Source organism: Paroedura picta, chromosome 3 (assembly GCF_049243985.1).
Source record: "Paroedura picta isolate Pp20150507F chromosome 3, Ppicta_v3.0, whole genome shotgun sequence".
Taxonomy (NCBI): Eukaryota; Metazoa; Chordata; class Lepidosauria; order Squamata; family Gekkonidae; genus Paroedura; species Paroedura picta.
This window is the reverse complement of record NC_135371.1, coordinates 15,153,572-15,178,408: the sequence shown is the minus strand read 5'-3', so window position 1 is coordinate 15,178,408 and position 24,837 is coordinate 15,153,572. Positions and strand designations below refer to the sequence as shown.

Here is a 24,837-nt window from a genome sequence, read left to right as displayed (position 1 = left end):
ACAGTAGCTATGGAAAAAACAAACAAGATACTGGGAAAAATGAAGGGAAGTTTACAGAAATAAACAGTGCAGATTCCACGGCAAAAACGAAAACTGAACCCATGCTTATTGAAACCCCAACAGAAAAAGCACCCGTTCATGTGCACACAGTCCAAAAAACATTGCCTGCCAGCTGATCTGTTTCGACTAATGCAAATCTTTACATCAAGGCTTATTTTTATTTTATAAGACCTATTTCAGTCTTAACTTAAGTCCATTAGGAACAGATTTAAACTAATCTGAAATAAGCTGTTCTTAACACCAAAGTAAGTATCCAGACAGGGCGAGCTGGCATCAGTGAAAATCAGTTAACAAAACAAATGTGTATCACAATATTATGAGCCTAAGATGCCTGTTTCAGTCACTCACCTAGCCTCTTAAGTTTAGAGCCAGCAACAGAGGCCTACAACCTCTGGAAGCTCTCTAACCAGCACTCTGTCACAGCTGCCGTGAATAGCTCAGCAAAGATCTGTGAAAATGGCTACTCTTGTAGGACTACAGCTTACAGACCTGCTGCATGCATTCAAGGAGACTTGTGAATACCCAGCCTGACACGGTGTTTTTCCCCATCAGGTTGTAATCTGTGTAACTCTGACCTATACTACAAAGAAAAAAGAAAAGAAAAAAGGAAGAAGTATAAAGACATCTCTAGAGTTTTAAAAAGAAAGAAGACATGTTCTGGCTATTGGAAGACTCTTAAAACTTTGCCCTATAAAGTAAGACAGCAAGAAAAGAAAACAAATATTTATATAGTTTTAAGGGTTTTTTTTTAAACGTCATCCTATTTTTTTTAAAGAAATGTGGGCTATAAAATCCATTCCAGAGATAATTAGCTTGAATTCTAAAGTGTTTATTAAGGGCATGCAATTGCAAATATATAAATATATAAATCTGTGTCAGGATATATATATATATATATACAGAGAGAGAGAGTTGCCTGACACAGATCCAGGACACACTTCAGCACCAGGTCCTTCTTGGCAAATCAGCCACAGATTACTGTTTTTTCACTTTGTATCCCAAGCAGGAATGGTGGACTACTCCACAGGTTTGGAGCAGCTGATACATTCACTTGGTCTCTCTTGAACTCTTCTTTTTCAACATGGCCTTCCATTTGACTTTCACACAGGAATTATATTACAGATATTCAAAATCTGTACTGGAGTGTACCGAGGGGAGGGATAATAAGAAAAAGAAAAATTGGATTTCTGTAACGTTTCGCCTGGGTCAGTCCTACATAATCCAGAATCTACACGGCATGGAGTAAAAAAAAATCTAATATATATTTCTCCAAGTGAGGCCAATTAGAAAATTATAAATGAGTAGGATGGTTTCTCTATAAACTGGAGCCAAATTTTCAAGCGTACTGTATCTGATCAAGTAATCCTCGGGGGTGACTGTTCCAAGTCAATATGTGATCATGCGGCAACCATTTTCTGGCTTGAATTTAGTCAACAATTTTGACAACACATAGGATTGAACAATGTGTAGTTGACACACCTTAGGGCTCATGGTCCCTGAGGGACCAACAGGAATAAACGTGTTCATATCAGAAAGCAGCATCTATGGATTAAATATGAGGTGCCTTTTTCATATAATTCTTTAAAGGTGTATTCAGCTAGTAATTTCTCAGTGGTTTGGTTTCTCCTTCCTGCAATCCAAAATAGGAAAGATGACACTGAACTGTCCAGTTTCTGAACACGTTGCAAAAATTGTTATTTAGGTTAGAAGTTTCATGTTGGGAAAGACCATGATCTTTACTTCTTGGCCTACAACTTGGCCAATGCACAAAAGCCTCCAGTACATTTATGTAGTATTTTGCAAAAGGAAGACAGCAACCAGGAAAATTGTGTATCTCTGAACATGCTCTAGAACAGGGGTAGTCAAACCTGTGGTCCTCCAGATGTCCATGGACTACAATTCCCAGGGGCTCATGGGAATTGTAGTCCATGGACATCTGGAGGACCACAGGTTGACTACCCCTGCTCTAGAAGTATGGTCTCTTAGCAACTTACTGAAGCCCTTCAGAGAGCCCAATATAACATCAGTTACTGTTGGATATTGTCAATGGGGATATAGAACAGAATCATTTCCTTTCCTGTACAATAATATGAACCCTCACCATGCTTCTGCAAACTAATTCAGATACTAACCTAACCTTCTAAGAGGATGTACTGAGTGGACCTAGAACATCTACACTAGGGCAAAAGAACATTCCACAGTATGTCAAGGAATATGTATCCTTAATGCTCCAGACAAAGATCACTGAAATCCCACAAAGTCAGATTTCCAAATTTTCCTGCCGCCATATTTTGTAAGATCTCAGTAACCATATTTTATCAATCTTCTGGAAGCAAATGTCAGAATTTTAAAAAAATTGAAAGACATCTAGGAGGTGATGGAGAAAGCCCAATCTATACAGTTCCTTTTGAACAAATAGATGAAGACATTTTCACTTATGGATTTAAGAAATAGATGCCAGCAAATACCATCAATTTAACTGGTTCCATCTCACAGATATTCAATACTGCAGCTTTAATTTAACAAGTAAACAGAGTTTAGGACATCATGTGTTTTCTTGGTGCAAAAAAACAGTACAGGTACACACAAAAATGCCTGTATAAATCCTATATGGTTGCCATTAAAAGAAATAAAAAGCCCATTAAAACACATCTGAACAAAGGGCACAGAAAAGACCTTCTGTATACATTTGTCATAATTATATGGGAAACATATGAATATATACATTTAAGCACGCTGTTATCTCAAGGTTTTCCTTCACAGTATCCTGAATTATGTATCTTATTTTTATGAACAGGTCACTTGACTTTGATGTACAATAACAGATGCTACAATTCTCAAGAATAGGGGCATAAGTGAATTACAGAATTCCTGCCTAAGGAGGATAAAAAGAGTAGTCGTCTCACTGACAAGGCACCAAAGAAAATTGCTCTGTTACTCTCTCTAACAGGAATGGAATGTGTTGGGGTGGTGAGGTAGAACTAACTTTTCAATTTCCAAAGACCCATATATTTCTTTTCAGTGATCTTTTATTACCCTATGATGCTGAAGTCAACAATGTATGAACAAAAACACCTCAAAGCCATTTTTTTATTAGTTACTGTTAGCCATTACAAGAATTTAGGAACCAGATTCTCTTACTAATTGCTGTCTTCCACATTAGAAGAGAAGCCTGGTAGCTAATAACACTTTCCCAATCAAATTAGTTTGCCCAATGCTGGCTTTCTATTGTCCTTACCCTTTTTTTCTAAAGGCTTTCTAGAGGACTGAAAACATCCTCACTGCATTGGAATGCTTTTTCAATGTCATCAAGAACAGTGAGTCTCAAAAGAGTTGGTTAGGCGACCTCAAAACATGAAGTATACACTCTGAAACTCTGATAACATGGGATAGTAGAAGACTTCAGGTACTTCCATGGGCATGTCATTTTTATAGTAGAGTAAGATCTTCCTATCCCTCAGTCATGTCCAGTTCCAATGTCTTCCCATTCAGTTCCAATATTGTATGTATGCAATGGTATACAGTTGGGGTGTCAAACTCAAATGGGCTGATGGGCCAAGTTCCCTACACATCAAATGCTCAAGGGCCATATTCATAACTTTTTTCATTAGACTTCCATTTCCACCTGAATGGAATTTTAGCATTACTCTAATGCAGTACATGCTGAACTTCACGTTTCCATATGTGCTCTTTGACACCTGGATTCTAACTTAGACAAGAGAAGCAAGGGAAGAGCAGGTTGATATGAAGGCATCCAAGCCCTGAAGATGGTACAGTGATCTGAGTCAAAGGCAGAAGAGGTGCCACAGACCCCACTGGATTTCTAAAGAGCCTGATGACCAAAAGTCATGACCAAAAGGAACAACTGCAGATTATCAGTACTTTGTGACGGAAATAAAGAGACAACTCCAGATGTTACAACTGAATTTTTAACTTACGCTGCAACTGTTCTGTTTGCACCCAAAAGAAAACAACAGTCATTTTCTGTATTTCAGTTACATTCAGAAACAAAATATGAGTAAGCACTAAAGAAATTGGGCACGGAACAGTGCCAAGCTCAAAGGTCCCTGCTCAGAGCAATGGCTATGGATCTGGTAGCTCAGCTCCTATGCGCTTACAGCCAGTTAAGAAGCAATCCTTCAAGCTGCTTACTCTGAAGTATTCCATCAGTGATATAACTCCAGAATTGGTTCCAAGGGCTAGCAGCCATTAGTATTGTAGCTAGAATTTTTTTGAAGGGGGGGGGGGGAGAGGAAAATCTAACATAAAACTGTTTGCAGCATAAGTCAAAACAAAACATTTAGGCAAAATCATTTGTCTTGCCAAAGCCAACCAATACCCTTGAAATTCAAGGTCCTGGTAAGCCAAGCCATAAACACTATCAAGATTTCCTGCACTAGTGATTATCATATGTAGAAAGCCCCAGATGTCCAGTTGCCAGGGTTTCTAGACTTACAGCTACTACTAAAACCTAGCTTTTTAGGTCTCAGGAGCCTGAATTATTTTTCCAGTCCTATCACAAATATTTCTCACTTCAGATACTCTATATTTTCAAGATTGTATTTAAGGTACTCTTACATTTAGCATCTTTGGTACGACAATGACTAGCATTGTACAGAAGAGAAATATACCAAAACTGGTTACAGTCCAATCTACTGGTGCTGGAAAAGATACTACAGGTAAATAATAGTTTCAAGAGTGTATAGCAAAATGCTTTTCAATCTACACTGTACTGAGACTCTGTTAAAAACAACCAAGTCAAAGATTTAGCAAGCAGCAGCCTCCCAGCCCAAGGACAGGCAGATCAAAGAATGAGACAAGGAAGGGGGCCACACACAAATTGATGAACATGTCTTAAAGTGCTTGTAAAAAAAAACAAACCCAAAAATGGTACCCAACACTGTCCATCATGTAGCAAGTCAAGAAACTGTCTATGCCCTGTACTCATTGGTACCGCATAGACTGTATGCTGTACCAATAAGGAGGGGGGGTATATGAGCATTCTTCTTCTTGGCACAATAAAGCATACAAGCAAGTGCTGAGGAAGAACTCACACCTCCCCTAAATATTGCTGGCACCACCCCATATACCAAGGAAGAGGTTTGAGGCAGCTATCAGGTTTTCAATATCATTTGTAAACAAGACCCACTCGACCAAGGCGGGGAACAATAATTTATAGGCATAGCAAGAGAACAGAATTCTATTGCACCTATACAAGAAGAGCATTTGCTGCATCTTTGCCTTAACAGAACCATGGATGCTATGTCCTACCTAGCTGCCAGGGGCAATACCTTAGAAAATGGTCTGCCATCTCTTGCAAAGACAAAATGGACTGTAGCCCTTGAATGGAAAATATGCCCAGCAACTAGGAAGCTGGTGTCTGAGGCACACACCCATTGCATAAAGCAGAAATTCCTGTCAATAAGGCAACTGGGGCCCAGGCAATGAAAGGGGAGGAAGGAGATCTAGAAACAATAAGGAAAGCATCTGGCTTTCTGATTTACTAAGAAGGGACGGCTGAAGCCAGACACAAACTGCAGTTGTAGACCGAATCTGCACGTATTTCACTTCAGGAAGATCTGATCCATTCCCATCATCTTGGATTGGTAAAGGCTGGAAATCATACAAGGCATTTCTGGATTTCCAGGCCACATCCAAAGGCTGGAAAGGAGGAAAGCAGCCTCTTTCAGTTAGCTGGACAAACCTCACAGTTCAAAGCTTTCATGCCCCAGAAAGAAGAGTCCCTCCTAAGAGCATGAACCAGCCATCTCCTAAGTGCAGCACTAATGGAGGTTGCACTGCTGTCCATCCCTGGAGACGGCAGCCACACCACTGAAGCTTCTCACGTAGCAACCAGAGCCAACATTAGCTGCTTGCTGCTGCGCTGAATGCTCCCCCACAGGATTCGAGGCAAAGCTACACCCTCAGTCACCTCTGTGCTGCAAGACACAAGGCTGACAAGGAAACAGACTTCCTGGGCCAGCTGCGGGGGGGGGGGGGGGGGGAGAGAATGCCGATGTCACCTTCACAGGTGAAAAAGGAAAGTCCTGCTCACTCACTATGGAGGAAGTAATGCATTTTTGTCTAGGCTGCAACACACCCCAAATCTCCATGGAAAGCTCATTCGGAAACTATTTTTGTCATCTGGGATAGGTTTTTGCTGCCAAAAACTGTGGGTTTTGAGGCCACGGCCCCATCCTCCCCACCCACTCCCGCACCACGATAAAATAAATTCATTCTGCTGCCCACAGCCTCTGTCTGAGTGAACCTTAAATACTCCAATTACATAATGGGCCAGGGAGAAAAACTGCAGGAGGCCACACTGCAAGGGCCATTATCTCCTTAAAGGAACACCAGCTTCGGCAGAAGGAATTGAGATATTTCATTCTTTTCCACAAAGATCTTCCTCAACCCGAGGGATGCCCTCCTTGTAGCACAGGAGATCCTCCTAGTTAGTTGTACAGACCAGCCCCTCTTACGTTTATACCTTTCCTATGGAACAAGCTCCTGACATTCTGTATCTCCACAAACCTCCTCCAAAATTACTGGGAAAGCCAGTTCCCCAAATTATAAAAAGGGTTTGTCTCATGAAACAAGAGAGCTCTGTTCCAACCAATAGGCCACTGGCACCTCAAGGACAAGCTACTGGAGACAGGGGCTATGACGACCTTGCCACAGGACTATTATGTTTACTAAGTACTGTATTACCAATTAAGGTGCTGGGATCAAGGTAGAATTAAAAAAAACACAGTCTGAGAAAATACATAAGCAATCGACAACAAAAAGACTGGGAGGGGAAAAAATCCATGCTGCAGCCTCGAACAGCAGGGCAAAAGAAAAGGATTATAAAGTGCACCACCATCGCCACACAAGCACCATGAGAAAGCAGAAAATGCAGGTCAAACACCTCCTCCCCCTTTGCCTGGAGGAGCCAGCAAGTCAGAAGCAGACAGTAGAGGAAAGGGAAGGAAGGGGGGGCGGGAAGGAGCAGCTCAGGGGAAGCTGCTTCAGCACATGAAGGAGGAGGAGGGGTGGGAGGAGAGGGGAGGCAGTGGTGAACTCACACAGGAGCATGAATGCACGCACACACACACACACACTTTCTTGGCAAACAGCTGCCTTTAAGTGGAAGCCATCGTCCAAGAAAGGGATTCTCCCACATTTTTGCGGTAGGGCTTCTACAAAAGGCTCGACTGCCTGTCTCACGCCAGACACAAACAGAGAATCCAGCCCAGGAAGCCAAATGCGATGCATTAATTAGCCTCCTTCTACACCGCCCCCGCCCCCACCCCCACCCCCACCCCCACCCCACACGCTTTCCCTTCTCCGTCCCCAACACACATACACTGCCCTCCCACCACCTTGGGCGACTCCATCCCCTGAACCAGAGACCCACCAGAGCAGGATCGCCATGACGCCTCCGCCTGGCACGGGGCAAGCCAGCCTCCCCCCCCTCCTCCTCCCGCGCTCTTCACCTTACAAGGAGGGTGGGGGGATGGGTGGGAACGACACGGCGAGCGGCCCTGCAACATCCCCACCCCCACCCCTCTCCCCTGCCTTCCCTCCCAGGCTGGCCTGCGTGCAAAACTCGACAGGGATTTCCCCACCCCCCACTTCCCCCGCCACCCCCTTGGCCTCCAGACCCCCTTCCCGGCTGCTGGGAGGACTGGACGCCAGGCTAGAGAGGCCGGCTTCTTCCCCCCCCCCCATGGGAGAAAGTCTGCACCTCCCTTGGAAAAACTGGTCTCCACTCCACGCCACCCCCTGGCTCCCCTCCACGGGACCCCAAGAAGAGAAGGGAGCCTGGGAGGGCTGAGGCGCGTGAAGGCGGTGGGGCAGCGCGTGGGCCGGTCCCTGGGAGAGGAGGAGGGGGGGGGAGAGGGCCCTCCCCCGCTCCCCTTCCCCCCACACAAGTTTCCCGCCCCTCCCCCTCCCCAGGCGCCCCCTCACATTCCGGCTCTCCCCTCCCGCCCCCCTCCTCCCCGGGCCGCCTCCTTATTCGCCTCGGCTAACCTGTCCGGCCCGTTGCCCGGGCCCCCGGCACTAGGCCCTGCTCGGCGCCACGGTGTTTCCTACGCGGCAGGCGGGACCAACAGCGGAGCTCCACAGAGCAGCGGCCGGGAGCAGCCGCGGCCCCTCCCCCTCCGCAGTGCTAGCGAACGGCCGACAACTCCTCCTCAGCAGGCCGGGCGGAAACGGCACTGAGCGCACGGGGATTCCCAGCGCTGGCGCCAGGGGCGCCCCAGCCACGCCCACAGGGGTCGCTCATTGGCTGGGCTCCCCGCGCGCTCCCGGGCCCCCTCCGTTCTGTAAACCGCACCGTCCTGGCCTCCTTTCCGCGCTGCCATTGGCCACGCTCACTGCTGTTGGGCTGAAGGGGGCGGCCGATCTCACCCCGTCGCCTGGATCCTGACCGCCTCGGCTCCCTCCCTTCCCGCGGGCACCGCTACGCGATTGGATTAGAAGGACGTCGCTTTAGAGACGTCACTGCCCTAAGGGTTATAAGAGCAAGCGCCGCAGCGCAGCTCCTGGAGAACAGAGCTGGGGAGGCGCGGGGATGGCTTTGGGTGGGAGAGGAAAGCTCGGCGGAGTCCGGCGCACGGGCGCTGTTCGTGCCTGCGCGCACGTGGGTCTGCTGTTCTACGTGCTCGAGGGCGAGGCGACCGTTTGATTGGCTCGCCCGGGCCAGGCCCACGTGGGGTGAAGTGCTTCTTAGGGACACGTGGCATCGAGGGGCTAAAGGGGGGGGGAGGAAGAGCGCGGAGGGGGAGGTCCTGCGGTGCCCTGTCGGTTCTGGAAAGCCCTGCGGGCATGCGCACTGAGGCGCTGGCCCCGAGCGCGCACCGCGCATGCCCTCGCCTGGGTGGCTCCGCCGGAGGCTGCAGGGGGAGGCTGCCAAGAGAGGGGGCGGGAGCGGCGCCCACAGCGCTCTGGCCGGGCAGGGCAGGCTGCAGCTCGCGTCCCTGCAGGCTCTCCCGCGCCGCCTGCAGCCCAGCGCCCCCGCCCCGCCAGCCCCTCGGGGCCGCCAGCCCGCCCAGCCCCCCCTGGCCAAGGCTGGGACTGCGGCTGGGAGCTGCGCTTTGCTCCCTTGGATCGGGAGGGCTGCAGGTCCTTTCCTGTCCGTGGCCGCCCTGCGCGTGGGAAATAAACGGGCCCTTTCCGAGTTGGGTTATTTTTTTTTTTTTTTTAGCAGCCGCAGCCGCCCCGTTCCCCCTGCTGCAATGCCGAGCGCCGTGGCTCTTGCAGCTGCGCAGAGTTGCTTGGGGGGCGCTTGCAAGCCGCCGGGAGGGCTGCTGATGACGCGCGGCCGCCTTGGCGCAGGATGGCAGCCCTCGGGGCTTGCGAGGGCGGCGAGGAAATGGCCTGGCCTTAGCCCCAGGGGATGGCCCCGCCACCAGGAAGCCATCTCGCAGCAACCATTTTCTGTGGTCAGAACAATGAGCTCTCTCAGCCTCCAGAGTAGTTTTGCACCAGCGGTGAGGAAGTGGAACCAGTTTGGGGAGGGGAACTGGACTATTTTTAATAGCGGGGAGCACAGAATGGCCTCTAATTGCCTCGATCAAGATCCCTCTAAGGCAGGGGTAGTCAACCTGTGGTCCTCCAGAGGTTCATGGACTACAATTCCCATGAGCAAACGCTGGCCGGGGCTCTAAGGTGCATTTTTGGACTTTCGGCACCTATGCTTGAGAGTAAGTGATGCTGAGGTCAAGCCCAAGGGTGCTGGGGCAATGGCATCTTAATTCCAAGTTAAACCAGAAAATTGAGTAGCTTTACTGGAATCTCGAGAGGCCACCGATGGAGTACCTCCACTGGCTTGCCATCCATTAGCAGTTTCAGTTAAAGGGGCTGATGGTCACATGCAAAGCCCTCCATGGCCTTGGGCTCTCAGATCTGCGGGACTGCCCTTCCCCTACACCCCACCACAACAGCTTCACTCACCTGCATAGGGTCTTCTACAGGTGCTGACTCACAAATGCACAAAAGCCACAACTACTGCAGATGTGCCGTTGTGCCTTCTCACCTTGTGGAGTGGCCTGCTTGAGGTCAAGAAAGCTCCCGTTTTCTTGGCTTTTCTGCAGACCATGCAAACCTGAATTTATCCAAAAAGCCTTTTTTTAGGTAGGCCAAGAGAGTTGCACTGTGCTAAATGATTCACAAAGTGACTTGGATGAATGATTAGGGAGTGCGGTTGGTGTACTACTTTGCATAGCTTGTTGGAACGAGGATCCTGCTATGGCCTTTTGTCTCATTTAATGTGCCACGTTCACACTTGCGCTTTGCTCCAGTTCTGTTTTTAGACTTCCGTTTAGCGGGACAACCCTAATCCTATTGTGTTATTTGTGGGAAGTCCCATTTGTTGACCGGATTGACAGACTCTGCATAATCTGCATTGAGTCCACATAAGAAAGCAAACAATACATAATGTCAGTAAACACAAAAGAAACTGAGATTTTTTTTTGGGGGGGGGGAATTATCCTTTGTACCTTTAAACCTCGGTATCAACTTTTAATGGGAATGACTGGAGTAAATTGGCAGGAATGCCAACAAATCTAAGAATGAGAAACGGTTAAACACTTATAAGCAAGCTTCTTTGTGTGTGTGTATGGGGGGGGTTTCCTCCCTACCCCCCTGGATCTCCATTCCCATTTGACTAGCAGAAATCCAGCAGATTCCCCCCCACACATGCACACACCATGGCCATAGCTGCATGTTGAAAGGTGGAGAAAACAGCTTGTCACATAACAGAATCCTGATAAGGTTTGCTGTGCCTCATGTCTTAAACATTGTAATGCCACCTTGAGATTCCTCAAAAGCAGAAACTCTTCTACGTGTGGCAGGCTTCACTGCAAACAAATGCCTAGCTCTCAATTACTGGTTGCAGGCATTCCGGAAACCTGACATTTCACTGCCCTGTTCTCTCTCTGCCACGCGCACAGCCAGCCTTCTCTTCTAAAGGAAAGAGCAGGCCAACACAGCCGCCCTCCTGTCGTATCAGGCCCACAATGCATCAGTCCAGCCTCACTCCTCCGCCAGGATGTGGAGAACAGGAAACTGGTACAGCTGTTCTCCTGTCTGTGCCAAACAGAGCCATCTGGTGGCAGAAATGCCTTCGGCACGCTGGCAGAGGGACAGGGTTTCTTTTAACCGACTTCCAAAAGCAACCTGCAGGACCTCATCTGCGAAAATAAAAGCGTCTCCGCCCACACCCTCCTTTTCTCCAGGTTTGTTTACCATTTTACTCTGCAATGGCGTTTGAGGCCACCTGAACCCGTCATGTCAGAGACGTTTGGGCGGACGCCCCCACACGGATCCTGAGCCAAGATCTTAACAAGTAGTGTTGCTTTTCTCTTTGTTTTAACCTCCGCCCATGCAGGTGGGGTTTGAACCCGCTGCTTCCCATTGCTGGGTCACGCAGCGTGACCCTGCCCTCACTAAGATGGATCTAACTAGCATTCCCAAGCTATTTTTTTAACTTGTTAAACATTTATCAGGTGATATGACTATATATGGTCATGTAGACCCCCCAAAAACTGGCCAATGAAGAGCCTCAGGATGGAAAGGAGAGGGGCTCTGGATGGGCGTGTACACAGCTGTGCTTCCCAATCATTTTCTGCACAATCACGCCATTTCCGGGGTTGTCAAAGACTGAAGAATGTTTCAGGGATTTCTCAATAATAAAAAGGTTGAGAAAGGCTGGTCTCACCAGTTCTTAACCCCAGCTATGCAGAGAATCTATAGAATCCTACGTTTTAGCACGGCACCTTGATGTGCATAGTGTAGTGGTTAGAGCAGCGTTTCTCAGCCACAGAAGGACATGGTACCGCAAAGGCCCCTCAATGGTACCGTGGCATTGGGTTTTTTTCAAAATGGTGGCCAGGAACAGCACTCCCACCCTGTGCCTGCCATTTCCAGCTCCAAATGAGGAGGGAAGAAAAAGTTATTTTTTGAATTCTACCCTCCTTTGTGCAGATTGACCCTCCCAAAGTGCCCACTGATGGGCCCTGGGAAGGGCTGGGGCCCTGACTGTTTAAACCAGGGGTAGTCAAACTGCAGCCCTCCAGATGTCCATGGACTACAATTCCCATGAGCCCCTGCCAGCGAACCCTGGCAGGGGCTCATGGGAATTGTAGTCCATGGACATCTGGAGGGCCACAGTTTGACTACCTCTGGTTTAAACCTTCACTGCTCAAGGCTCCTCTCACTTCCAGGGAAGTGGGGCCAGCTGACATCACTTCCTGGTATATTTCAGCAGTACCTCCGGGTCAAAAGGTCGAAAAAGGCTGGGCTTGAGTGTCAGGTGAGTACAGTGGGAGACCCAGGCTCAAATTGCCACACTGCTACAGAAGTTTGGTCTATGACCTTGGGCTGGTCTTGCACTCTCAGCCTGACTTAACCTCCCGGGGTTGTCACGAAGATAAGATGAAGAAGAGGAGAATGATAGAAGCTGCTTTGGATCCCGGGGGGGGGGGGGGGGGGCGGGGATAGAAATGAAGCAAATAGTCGACATTCCCACTTTCCTCTTGTTTGCCGGCACAGCCCACTCCTGGTCTAGCTTTTGTCAAAAAAAACTCTTCATGCTTTTTGTATTATAAAGCAGCAAGAGAGGCACTCCCCCCCCATGGAAGAGTGCTGCATTTGCCAGTTCTAAAGACCAAAGCCGTTTGTTTCTTTACTTTGCTGGTACATAAACTTAGCAAATTGCTCGCCCACCCCAGGACCCCGCATTACAAGTCACTCCAAACCATCAGGGGGTTTATGACTCAGCTATAAACATCACGGTTGCCTTTCTTCCAAGAAGCTCTTAACCTAGATGCAGCTTTTTGTCTTCCCCATCCCTCGGCAATACACGCTTGTGCCAGTAATTTGTGTCGCTGGGTGGCAACACAGTAGATCTAAACAAATGCTTTTATTGGAAGGCAAAAAAGGAGATTCCCACCCCAGGGCACTCCTTATGACCTGTTAAACTAGGCCAAGCTCACAGACCATACTACAGGCCTCTGCCCCGTTACAAAGGAGGGAGCTCCGCTCCGACCAGGAACTGTCTTCTCCGTGACTTGAATATTGTTCTTCTGAAGATTTGTAACAACTGGCTTACCTGTGGAAGCTTACCTGATAGGCGGTGCTGGAAATGGTTCACAAAAACTGTATTGTTCTAGAATTAAAATAGATTTGGCTGCCTTGAGGGATCACGCAAGATTCTACCACACATGAGGTCCCAGGTTCAATCCCCAGCATCTCCAGTGAAAAGAAGTTGAGAGCCAGTGCTCATCTGAGTAGACCATGACCGTTTCCGCACTGGAGGCTTCACACAGGGCTGCAGGCTGGAGTTTGAGTCGGGGCATCTCTCTCTGCTCCTGCACAGGAGAGTATTTGGCCCAGTGCACCTCATCTGCCCTGGATTTGTGCTCCTACACGGGAGCTGGAGCAGTGGAGTTCCCAGTGATTCCCAACCCGAGCTCCATAAGAATTTCTCGGGGGCTCCCTGGCCTTTCTCCTATATTCCGCCTTAATAGACTTGGCCAAAAGCTATTCCTGGCATTGCTGTGAAAGTGGGGAACCATTGTCCAGGGGACAAATTCCCCATTGTCCTGAGGAGTGGCAGCATTCTCATGTGGTTGCCACACCCAGGAAAGGGGGTGGAGCCTGGATGCCTACTTCTGCCTCAAGCTGCCTCCTTTCTCCTCCCCCTTCCGTCCTGTGTGGCAGGGAGGCGTGGCCAGCTGACATCACATCCAGCCCAGTTCCAGGGCCCCTTAAAGCCTGAAAAATATTTCAGAGGCTCCTCCATAGTCAAAAGGTTGAAAAAGCCTGGAGTAGACAAGGACTTTGATGGACCAAAGATCTGATTCAGTATAAGGCAGCTTCATGGGTTAGTTCATGGAGGTCACTGCTGTCTCCTCAAACTAGCAAGCAGCTCTCTGGGATCTCAGGCATCACGGTGGCCAAACTGTGGCTCTCCAGATGTCCATGGACTACAATTCCCATGAGCCCCTGACAGCACATGCTGGTAGGGGCTCATGGGAATCGTTACGATAGAAACAAAGAAACCCACTTTTCCCATGAACATTAATATTTATGTCGATTGGGTCACTATATAATTTATGGTAAGTTTGAAGGTCATAAATTACAGAAGCACAGTAAATAATCCCTAACAGAAGAGTCACGTTCAAGACAGTTGCTGGTGGGGGAAGTACAGGATTAGAGGAAACACGGAGGGCCCAAGATTACTGCTAACGTGCCTGAAGGTCACAGGTAGGACCATAGGAATTATGTTACCTGTACCCTTTTGTTGTTTCATGTAAACTGCCCTGAGCCTTCAGGGAGGGTGGTATTTATATATAATTATTAAATAAATAAATAGGACCAGCTGAAGGCATGTCACACTGACAGGTGGAGATGGGAATCGGAGAGCAAATTCTTAGTTAACTGCTATTCAAAACTCTGCATCTCCCCTAGACTACTGCTTTGTCTCACCGATGGTACAACATACAGCCAGCTGAGAACTGCCTGATCGAAGTCCACTTCAGTGCTTCTAAACCAGTCGACTGTAGTCCACAGCAACTTACACTGAAATAAAGTGTTTTTGTCTTTAACTTTCCACTGGGTGCCTGCTTCTTTTTCCATCTTCTGGTTCCATAAGTGTCTCAGGCCCCCATTGGCTAAGGCCTGATTATCAGCGACCGTCTCTTCCTTTCTTCTCACCCCTTCCCCTTCTGCATTTGAACCCTCTCTTTAAAAGGTCACGACCATAGTCCCCAGAGGGCCAGACCAGAACGAATGGGATGAAACGAATTCAAAATAAATTTCATCTAAACATCTGGAAGTAGTTCCTGACAGAGCGGTTTCTCAGTGGAACAGGCTTCCTCGGGAGGTGGTGGGTTCTCCATCTTTGGAGATTTTTAAACAGAGGCTGGATAGCCATCTGACGGAGAGGCTGATTCTTTGAAGACTTAAGGGGGTGGCAGGTTACACTGGATGAGCGATTGGGATGTGAGTGTCCTGCATAGTGCAGGGGGTTGGACTAGATGACCCAGGAGGTCCCTTCCAGCTCTATTATTCTATGATTCTATAGCCACAGGCCTGCCATCCCACACACAAGAATCCACACCACAGCAGTGTTAACACCTTTTTACTAGGCTCTATTATGTCATTTCCAGAGTCATTTGAAGAGACTGGACACAGGTATTCCACAACGGCAGGTACAGCCCATCAGTCTTCTAACATGCGAATAAGGGCGAGGCAGGGAGTGCAGGAGAGAACGGTTCACAAGGGCAGCAACACCCCCTGCATAACCAGCAGTCCTCTGACACTTAAGCACGGTTTTCCTTTTATGGCACCAAACCCTGCCTCACCCCCCAATTCCTTTAACCCATTCTTTGCTTTGCCCAACGTAACAATTCTGCCACCACACTGCTCCTCCTCCTCTTCCTGGACAGAAATAAAGTCACACGGGGCAAACGCTCACCGATCCTCGAAGGTACATTGTTTTCCAAGTCCTTCCAAAAGGATAACCCGAAAGATGTAAGAAAGAGGAGAAAGAGTGTGTGCACGGCTGGGGATTACGGATAGCACAAGATGCAAAGTTAGAATCTGGCGGGGGGGGGGGGGGGAGAGGAACAGGCATGATTTCCTATTGTTTTACCTAATCCACAAGTCATGGAAGTGGCCGTTTACAAACGTCGTGGCGACTTTCTTTTCTTAAAAAGCGGGAAGGGCAAGACAGACAACAGTTAGGGATACTTTGGGCCTGAAACAGCCTTCTGCTGCAGGGAGTTTTTGGCAGCTCCTTGGCTTGCTCATAGTGCAAAAGGAGGCAACATCTGTACAACGTTTTACGTGGCTTGCCAGCAACACAGCAAATGCAAGCCCCCATCTCTTAGAGGGACGCTCGGGAGCGTCCTCTGATCCAACTGTAGGCCTCCCCTCTACTGCCAAGGACTTAGGAAAGGAGAGCTGCCGCCTTTCATTTGCCACGCTGGGCAGATGGACCTCCAATTGCTGCCAGCAAGCGCCTCCGTTCCCCTACCCACTAGAGGGGCAGTCAGAAGGGCAGCCCACCGACTCCAGGCACAGCCGACAGACGCAGGCTGTGCAACGTCGCTCAGTTGAGCAGCTTTAGCTTCCCGGTCACCTGATTCACCATCTCTTCTTCCCCCATAATGGCAAGGACTGTATGGGACCCAGCTGGAACCTGAAACAGAGAAGACGTGACATGGGTGGTAGAAACAGTGCTTAGGTTTTTCTTTTGGGGGGGAGGGGGAAATGATTCGAGGTGCTGTTTTTGACTTACAAAGCCATAAACCAGGGGTAGTCAAACTGCGGCCCTCCAGATGTCCATGGACTACAATTCCCATGAGCCCCTGCCAGCAAATACTGGCAGGGGCTCATGGGAATTGTAGTCCATGGATATCTGGAGGGCCGCAGTTTGACTACCCCTGCCATAAACAGTCTAGGAACAGGGAAGTCAACAAGGCTTATGTGAAACTTTTCTCCCCAATGAGGCTTTCGACATTCTCCTCCACGTTCTCCTTGCAACAAAAGCCCTGCGAGGTAGGCTAGGCTGAGAGTGCGTGACTGGCCCAACAGGAAATGACACCTTCTCGGGAGACCCTTCTCTGGATGTCCCGACCTTCTGAGGTCAGGCAGGAGACTGCCGGGGCCGTTTCTGTGGTGACGCCACTTTTAGAATTCCTTCCCCAGGCAGATCTATCTGGAGCAACCTTGTCATTTTAGACACCACACTCAGTCCACTTTCTTTCTGCCAGACTTTAAAAAGTAATCAGTCCCGTGGTTTGTATGGGCAACGATTTCTCTGTCTTGGGTTTTTATAGCGATCTTTTTTCCAGCCGGCTTGCTTACCTGAGTCCTCCCTGCATCTTGCACTAAGTACGTCGGCAGTTCCAGGCTCAACGCCAGGGCATGTAGTTCTAGCAACTGGTCAGCATTAGGGCCCTGAAGTACCACTTTCTTGGCCCTGAAAAGGGACAAAGCAAGCTAGGATATAAGAGCAGCTTCCCCACCCCAAACGTACAGCCATTCATCCTTCCAAAAACAAAAAGAATGCCTGCCTAGAAAAAAAAGAGCTCAGGAGAACCTCAAGTCCATTATTGTTGTTATTTCAATTTATTATCCGCCACTCCCAAGTGGCTTGTGGCAGACTACAAAAGTTTGAATAAAATCCCAATAAAACCCCTGACGTAAAAACATAACACAGATCCTAGTAATCACAGTAACAAAAAAGGAGATACGGCAGAAAAACTAACTCAAAGCACTATCATTCCCCCAATAAAACTCTCATAGAGGGGGGTGGGAAGGGGGGAGCAGATAGAACCCACAAGCCCCCATTCACATTGCTCTATCCAGGCAGGGGGCCAGAGGACACAATTATGAGCTAGAGAGTCCACGGGTCTAGTCAGCAGGGCTTCCTCAACATTTTTGAGCCTTCGAGCACAGTGTGGTTGATGCAGCCCCAGAATGGTTGGTACAAAACTTACTGCCGGCAGTGGAGCCAGCCACAAAATGTCTGCCACAGCTTACCTTCAGTCACAGAGCAAAGGTCCTTGGATTGTGATGCTATCGGCTGCCAAAGCAAGGTTTTCAACCATCTTAAACAAATCTCCCATGGCCAATCAGAGCAGAAGGCCCCACATTTGGTGGGTACCACTAGTCTAGTGAGATATAAGGTAGGGTGGGTGGTGAACTCACTGGCAGTCTTCAAGCAAAGGTTGGATACACACTTTTCTTTGATGCTTTAGGATGCTTTGGGCTGATCCTGCATTGAGCAGGGGGTTGGACTAGATGGCCTGTATGGCCCCTTCCAACTCTATGGTTCTATGATTCTATGAACTCAAAGGTGAGCCTTAGCATGAGTTTAAATCAGGCTTTCTCAAGAAAGCTCATGCTAAGCGTCACCTGTCTTGACGGCCCTGGAAGAGTTTCCTGAACGGGTGGGAATTCATTTTTAATAGATTTTTAAAAATTGTTAAATGTTTATCAGGCGATAGGACCATGTATGGTCATGGCCACCTGACCGCCCCCAATGACCAATGATGAGCCTGGAGGGGGTGGGAAGGGGCAGGGCCGTGGGAAGGGGCTATGCTTCCCAACCATATTCTGCTCAATCGGGCCACTTCTGGGAGTTCTTAACAGCAAACAAGTTGAGAAAGGCGGAGATAGATGTACTTGCTATGATACAGTGTATGGACAGAATTAAAGAGCATGTGCCCAGAATGAAGAGGAAACCATCATGCCCAAGTGTGTTCTTTCAACAAGCTTTAACACACACACACACACACACACACACACACACACACACAAATACACGCAGAGTCTGAGCGAGGAAAGATGAGGCACACCTTTGCATGTCAGACTCTGTTTGGACAGCTGAGTGTTTCAGGAGGAGGGAGCCCATTTCTAGCCCTGGCCCACCCGTTGCTGGCTTACCCGTGTTCCTCCCATTGGCTAATCATGTCCTTGTGAGTCGACTTCTCGTGCATCAGCTGGAACAGGCCAATCGCTGCATGCCCCACCTGGGCAGCTATCTGCAATGTGAAATATTGAGAAATTGAGGAAAAGCCACCGGACTGCTTTTGTCAAAGCAGAGAGCCCGGGTAACATCCAAGACCCAGCTCCTGAAGGAAGAAAGCCCACATCTTGTGTGGAATTAGACATTTGCCTTCATTTATGGTTTCTATTGTGGTTGTTATTGTTACAGGCCACTTATGTTATCTTATGAAGAAACAAGTTCCATGTTACTGTTTATGTTTCATGTGAACTGCCCTGAGCCTCAGGGGAGGGCAGGATGGATAGGTAGGTAGATGGTAGGTGGGTAGGTTGGTAGATGATAAATGGATGATAGATTAGATTATAGATGATAGGTAGGTAGCTGATAGATGGATGATAGATAGATTAGCTAGATCAGATAAATTAGATCAGTGGTTCTCAACCTTCCCAATGCCTTTAATACAGTTCCTCCTGTTGTGGTGACCCCCAACCCTAAAATTATGCTAGTGTTCTTTCACAGAAATTAAAACAAAACTGACCAATGCTGTGAGAAGATCCATTGTTCATGATTGAATATAAATCGTTTTTTCCCTGGGATTTCTCAGTTCACTTCTGCCTCTTGTCCCACCATGCTGATCTCGCTCTTTTCCTCTGCTCCAAACAGACAAATGCTCTATCTCGATCTACCCCAGAAGGCTCTTGTATAGATGGCAGCCCCCCCCCCCAGCCAAGCTGCTTGCCCTGCCATGACCCCTGTGAAAGGGTCGTTCGACCCCGAAAGGGGTCCTGACCCCTGGTTGAGAACCACTGGATTAGATAGGTTAGATAGATATGGTAGGTAGGTAGATGGATGGATGAAATATAGATCAGAAAGATGATAGACAAACAACCCACAAACTTAGCTGGTACACACACTCGGCAACAACGGGGGCAGCTCTGTCTATCACCACTGAATCCTGTATTCCCTCCAATGACTTTTCAATATTTAACCCCGACCCCAACAGGAGAACTAAATGAAACACCCCATAATGATTCAAAGGCCTCTCCTCTTCCTTGCTTTCCACATCCCTCTGGGCCCAGGTAAGTTTCCTGGATCGCATAACCCAGCCAGCCATCGAAGCTGTGATCCCAGTAGGAGTTTTACCTTTCCGGTTCCCATGGACAGCTCCATGTTCACCACAAAGACCATCTTGAAGTAACCGCTGTCTTGGGCATCGTCTTCTTCCTGGAAAGAGAGTTTCAGCAGATTCCCTTCCACTGTAGCCACCTGCCCCTGTTCCAGCACTGAGTGACAGCCAGGCTGGCTAGGACCTGGGAAGGCCAGGTTTGAATTTCCACCCCATCATGGAAGCTTGCTGGGTGATATTGGGCCAGTCATGCATTCTCAGCCTAACCCACCTTACTGGGCTTTTGTTGCAAGGAGAACGTGGAGGAGAATGTTGAAAGCCTCATTGGGGAGAAAAGTTGAGCACGGTGTGAGACCTAATTGCTTTTGAGGGGACAGGTAGCTTTGTTAATTCAGGTGTTTTTAAATTGTAGATTATTTATATTTATATAAATTGAAATCAATTCCAATCTTTGCTGACAGTGTGTCTTACTGGTTCTTATGCTTGAGTGCCGTTGGATCTTCGTTTTTGTATCTGTGAAGAACCCGTAGTAGGGGATGTAGTACATGACATTTTATTTTGTCCTTTGTACTTAAATCGCAGTCAGGCTTCCTTCTGAGCTGGGCACATGAGTGGCCACCCATGAATCCAGGAAGCCCCACTCAGGAGCAATCTGGAGCCACGCAGGGCCCATTGTCCTTTTAAAGGTTATTAAATAGAAAGAAATTTCCAAGCTGGCGATGGCAGAAAGCTTTATTCAGAATGAGCTCCTAGGTATAAAACCTTGTTTTCATCTTTTACTTCCTCGGTAAACTTATTTCTTAATTTTTTTTTTTCAGGAATACAAACAAAGTCTTCAACCCACTACGTTATATTTTATATACCGTATACTTTATATTTTAAGCCATATAATTTGGGTCTATTGATATCAAAGGTCCATGAAGGTTACTATCTGATAAATGACCCCTTTTTGCCATCACCAGCTTGGAAATGTCTTTGTTTATTCGTCTTTGGCTGACGGGTCGTCTCTGCTTTTAAAGATTATAGCAGTTACTTTCTGCCCATGATGTGACCTGCTCCGTTCACTAGGGGGGGGGAAATTAGAGTGAACAATAGTTACAGTCCTATTCTATCACCTGTTTCTCAGTTCCTTCTCCTGCAGGTGTAAACCAGGCCCCAGAGGGTTCTCCCAGAGTGGGGTTGTTGTTGTTTTAAGGAGAAAGAGGAAATGGATTTCAGGCCTTCCCCAATCTCATGTTGATGTCAGCAATTTAAGGAGTACATCAGTTCTCCCCTTGGGTTAGGATAAGATAGCTGAAGGGCAGCAGTCCACTCAAATTCTCAGCTGGAATATTTCACACGGGACTGGGATCGGGGATTCAGGCTGCATTAAGTCTCTTATCCAGAAGACTAAGATATTATAGCACAACTCCTACATGGCTCCTTGAGGCCTCCCCCCCCCCCAGTCTGACTTCTTCAGAAAGGGAGAGGGAAGAAGAGTGTTGTATTTATTGCCGGTATACAAGGTTAGAGTCAGTTTGGTGTAGTGGTTAGGAGTAAGAACTTATAATCTGGCAATCCAGGTTTGATTCTCCGCTCCTCTCCCACATGCAGCCTGCTGGGTGATCTTGGGCTCACCACAGCACTGACAGAGCTTTTTCTCACCAAGCAGTAATCTCAGGGCTCTCTCAGCCTCACCTCCTTCACAGGGTGTCTGTTGTGAGGAGAGGAAAGGAAGGCAATCTTAAGCCACGTTGAGACTCCTGGTAGAGAAAAGCAGCATATAAGAACCAACTCTTCTTCTTCTTCTAATGTAGGAACATCAGACCCTGCCTTTCATAAATGACAAGGCTTATGAATTACGATGTAAAATTTATACAGCTTTGCCATTTATGGGGAGAAAATAGATCCTTCTATTTTAGGGATCTCCTGGAATGACAGCTCACTGGCAGTCTTTAAGCAGCAGCTGGGCAGGTACTTATCCTGGATGCTTCATACAGATCCTGCATTGAGCAGGGGGCTGGACTTAGATGGCCTGTCTGCCCCCTTCCAACTCTTATGATTCTTAACATTTCATAAAGACAGACTGCCAGTTTTCCTTTTATCCCCCTTTCCCCTGAAAGAAAGTACAATCATAAGTAAGCATAAATACATATGAGGAACATATTCATTTTTCTCTCTCTACTGCTTGCCTTGGCTGGAATGGGGCAGGGATCTCTCTATTTCTGCTTACAAAACATTATCAGGCAAATTAATGGCCCTATGTTGCTATCTATATTATGTATTCAGCACACAGGAAGATCAGGAGCACAGCTGGCAAGCAAACAGGTCTCTCAGGCCTCATTCACATATGCAGGAGACTGAGAGGACAGAAGGGAAGGCACCACTAAGATCACACTGCTGTATCTCATCAAGCTGTAATCCTGAATCTTAAAAATCTGCCAGTGGAAAAGCAGGTAAAGTGTGTGTGTTTGTATGTGTGGAGGAAATAATACTAGATTTTTTAACCTGCACAGACTTCTTTACACTTTCGAAGCAATTCTACCCCCTCATTTTCCTGGATGGCCACATAAGAGCATCCATGCATCTTTTAGAAATGTCATTTTTAAAATTTTCAAGGCAAATCCCTCACGTGTCCTCAAAGGCACATTGCACAACTGATGCTCTTGGTATTCTGTTCAGCAGCAACGTTCTGTACGAACCAACCAAACCGTTCAAATCCATAACATAACGTGATCACTGTATGTATATATTTGGCAAAGGAAAGTGTTGGCCGTAAGTACATGAAAAATAGTCACAGGCAAAGAGGAATGAGAAGCAAGCTCCCGTTGCCCATTCTCTGCAAGGACAGCATTTTATGTTTTTTTTGGTGGCAGCTACTACTCACAGTAAAAGCCACTCTGTTTCCCAATGCCAAAATGTATTAGATGGGAGAAACCTCTGCACAAACGCTCCCAGGGATAGGCCCATGAAATCATTAGAACAGGGGTAGTCAAATTACAGCCCTCCAGATGTTCATGGACTACAATTCCCATGAACCCCTGCCAGCGTTCGCTGGCAGGTGCTCATGGGAATTGTAGTCCATGGACATCTGGTGGGCCGCACTTTGACTACTCCTGCATTAGAAGCCTCATCTGATGAACAATCGAGACACAGACTAAAGACGGGAGAAGGCCAGGCCAGGCCAGGCCAGGCAGGATCCGAAGGAAACTGCGCGCAGGAATTCGGGGGACCTACCTGGGAATCGAGGCCGCTGCCGAAATAAAGCTGCGCGGCCGCTTCGGCCGATCGGCCCCCGGTGAGCGCCAGAGCCTGCGGGAAGAGGCGATCGTGAGCAAGGAGCCCCGCATCCTCAGACCCCGCCGCCGACCCTCCCATCCACACGTGCAAGTTCCACCCACCCGCCGCGCCTCCGCCTCCGGGATCCCCAGCTCCACCAGCGGCGCGACGAGGGTCTCATCGACGCCGAACTCCCAGCCCGGAGGTTGCGACTCCATTCTTAGCAGCTGGCGGCGCTCTCTCCTCCTATTGGCCTCTGTCGACGACGCCAGACCAATCAGATCTACCCGCCCCGCTCGTCATCGCCCGGGGACCAATCGCGTTGCTTGGAACGCGTCACCGAGCCCGCCGTCTCGAGCTTTGCGCCTTTCATCTTTCTGGTCCCACAATTCCAAAACCGTTGCTCCCCTGGTCCGGGCACCCTCCCTACCCGTGTGTAAGGTACACACGTGACTAGACACGCGTTTGAGCCGCAGCCCCACTCCCGTGCAAGCAACGGGGGCGTTTCCACTTGCTTCGATCGTCCAACCTTCCTCGACCTGAATGCGCGTCGGAATAGCAGGGGCCGAATAACAAGATCTCATAGATCGATTCCAGTGTTGGTCAGAGGCAGCAGAACAGATCTAGACCCACAAATAACAAATCTCAGAGAGATCACCGTAATCCAGTCCCAGCTCAGCTGAGCGCTCGCCGCCTCCCAGCTATCAAGTCTTTTTTTCTGTAAACTTACTTGAAATATTTCCATCCTGCCCTTGCTAGGTTAACACATACAGGCACTGCGGCATCAAAGCGCATCAGCGCACCGTGCACGCTGTGAATGGAAGGCGGGTGGGGATTGGTATGGAGGAGCCAATTTAGGTGGGTTGAAAGGGCGTGTGTGTGTGTTAAACCCTAGCAAATAAATCCTTAAAGAAGCCCCAGGTGACATACGGTCAGGATGCCGGCAATGCGGCAGGATGGAGAGCGGAAGAGCGCCATTTCCAGAGTGAAAGTCCGGCGGAGGCTAAAGACATTTTAGGGTGTCTGCAAATCCACTTGGTGCCCCCTCGTGGGGGGAAATCAAGGCGACCTATTTCCAAGCAACTGGGCATAGGATTGCCTTGCAAGAGACATGGCAGCTCGTCCCTCTGCCTAAGGCGTGGCTTGTCTCTAGCTGGCATGGGCACCACTTTATTTAAAGCAGAAATCCTGCTGCAGCCATCTTATTGACTGCTTAAAGCAAAGCCAGATGTGAAATTCAGCAGGCTCCCCTTCTCCTCCCTCCCCCCCTTTTGCTTCTTGGCTCCCTGAAATTTGCCAGGTTACAGAGGGACTGGTGCAAAAGGAACATGATGAAGCCTCTGTGAGAGAGGCTGGATTGGGAACTGCGGGGTAATTTGGAGGAGGTGCCTCGGGAGGGCGGAGTTGGAGGGGGGAACTCATTCAGGAGGGGATATCAGACCCAGAGCCCACCCACCAAAATTGGCCTTTCCTCCAGGGAAACTGATCTTTGTAGTCCCGAGGTCTCATGTAATTCCCAGAGGACACCAGGCCCCACCTGGAGATTGGCATCCCTCCCCTTATAATATTCATACACTATATTGTCTAGTGAATGTGACAGGGTCATTGGGCAGAGTGCCCTTAAGGCAGGGGTATTCAACCTGTGGTCCTCCAGATGTTCATGGACTACAATTCCCATGAGCCCCTGCCAGCATTTGACCTGTAGTTGGCCTGTTCAGGAGCCATTTGATCGCTAGGAAACAGAAATGGCCCCAGGGCAGTTCTGGAGGCTGGGGCAGCTTGGTGAACAAGGGGATATTTTGCATGTAAAATGTTCCACGTTCACTCTCCAGCATGTCCAGCTCAGGGTGCATAAGAAGACTTCTGTTCTTACAGCGGTCTGTCTAGT

General features: G+C 48.4%; 2 protein-coding genes across 5 annotated transcripts in view; both read right to left on the bottom strand.

Moving 5' to 3' along the window:
- SETD5 (SET domain containing 5) overlaps window positions 1-8,280 on the bottom strand; it is a 64,012-nt gene extending 55,732 nt beyond the window's left edge. For 3 of the 4 annotated variants that reach the window (XM_077324835.1, XM_077324837.1, XM_077324838.1), the window contains exon 1: window positions 8,074-8,280. The gene's annotated coding sequence lies outside the window, so the exon portion shown is untranslated. The remainder of the gene's footprint in view (window positions 1-8,073) is intronic. The other variant, XM_077324836.1, reaches the window with a different exon arrangement.
- A 6,894-nt stretch (window positions 8,281-15,174) lies between these two features.
- On the bottom strand, window positions 15,175-23,228 carry LOC143831658 (putative peptidyl-tRNA hydrolase 2). Its single transcript, XM_077324834.1, has 6 exons — window positions 23,072-23,228; window positions 22,908-22,982; window positions 19,709-19,789; window positions 18,505-18,602; window positions 16,921-17,035; window positions 15,175-16,252 (listed from the first exon to the last, which is right to left on the bottom strand). The coding sequence occupies exons 1-6, from the start codon at window positions 23,165-23,167 to the stop codon at window positions 16,163-16,165; spliced, it is 555 nt and encodes a 184-aa protein (XP_077180949.1). The 5' UTR covers window positions 23,168-23,228; the 3' UTR covers window positions 15,175-16,162.
- Window positions 23,229-24,837: the final 1,609 nt, after the last annotated feature.

Bases quoted from the DNA above. Each gene is read 5' to 3' on its own strand.
- LOC143831658 (XM_077324834.1), bottom strand. From the start codon at position 23,167: ATGGAGTCGCAACCTCCGGGCTGGGAGTTCGGCGTCGATGAGACCCTC. The intron at 19,790-22,907 runs GTAGGTCCCCCG...CTCTCTTTCCAG, and splicing joins GCAGCGGCCTCGATTCCCAG to GAAGAAGACGATGCCCAAGA. The intron at 16,253-16,920 runs GTAAGCAAGCCG...TCTCTGTTTCAG, and splicing joins AAGATGCAGGGAGGACTCAG to GTTCCAGCTGGGTCCCATAC.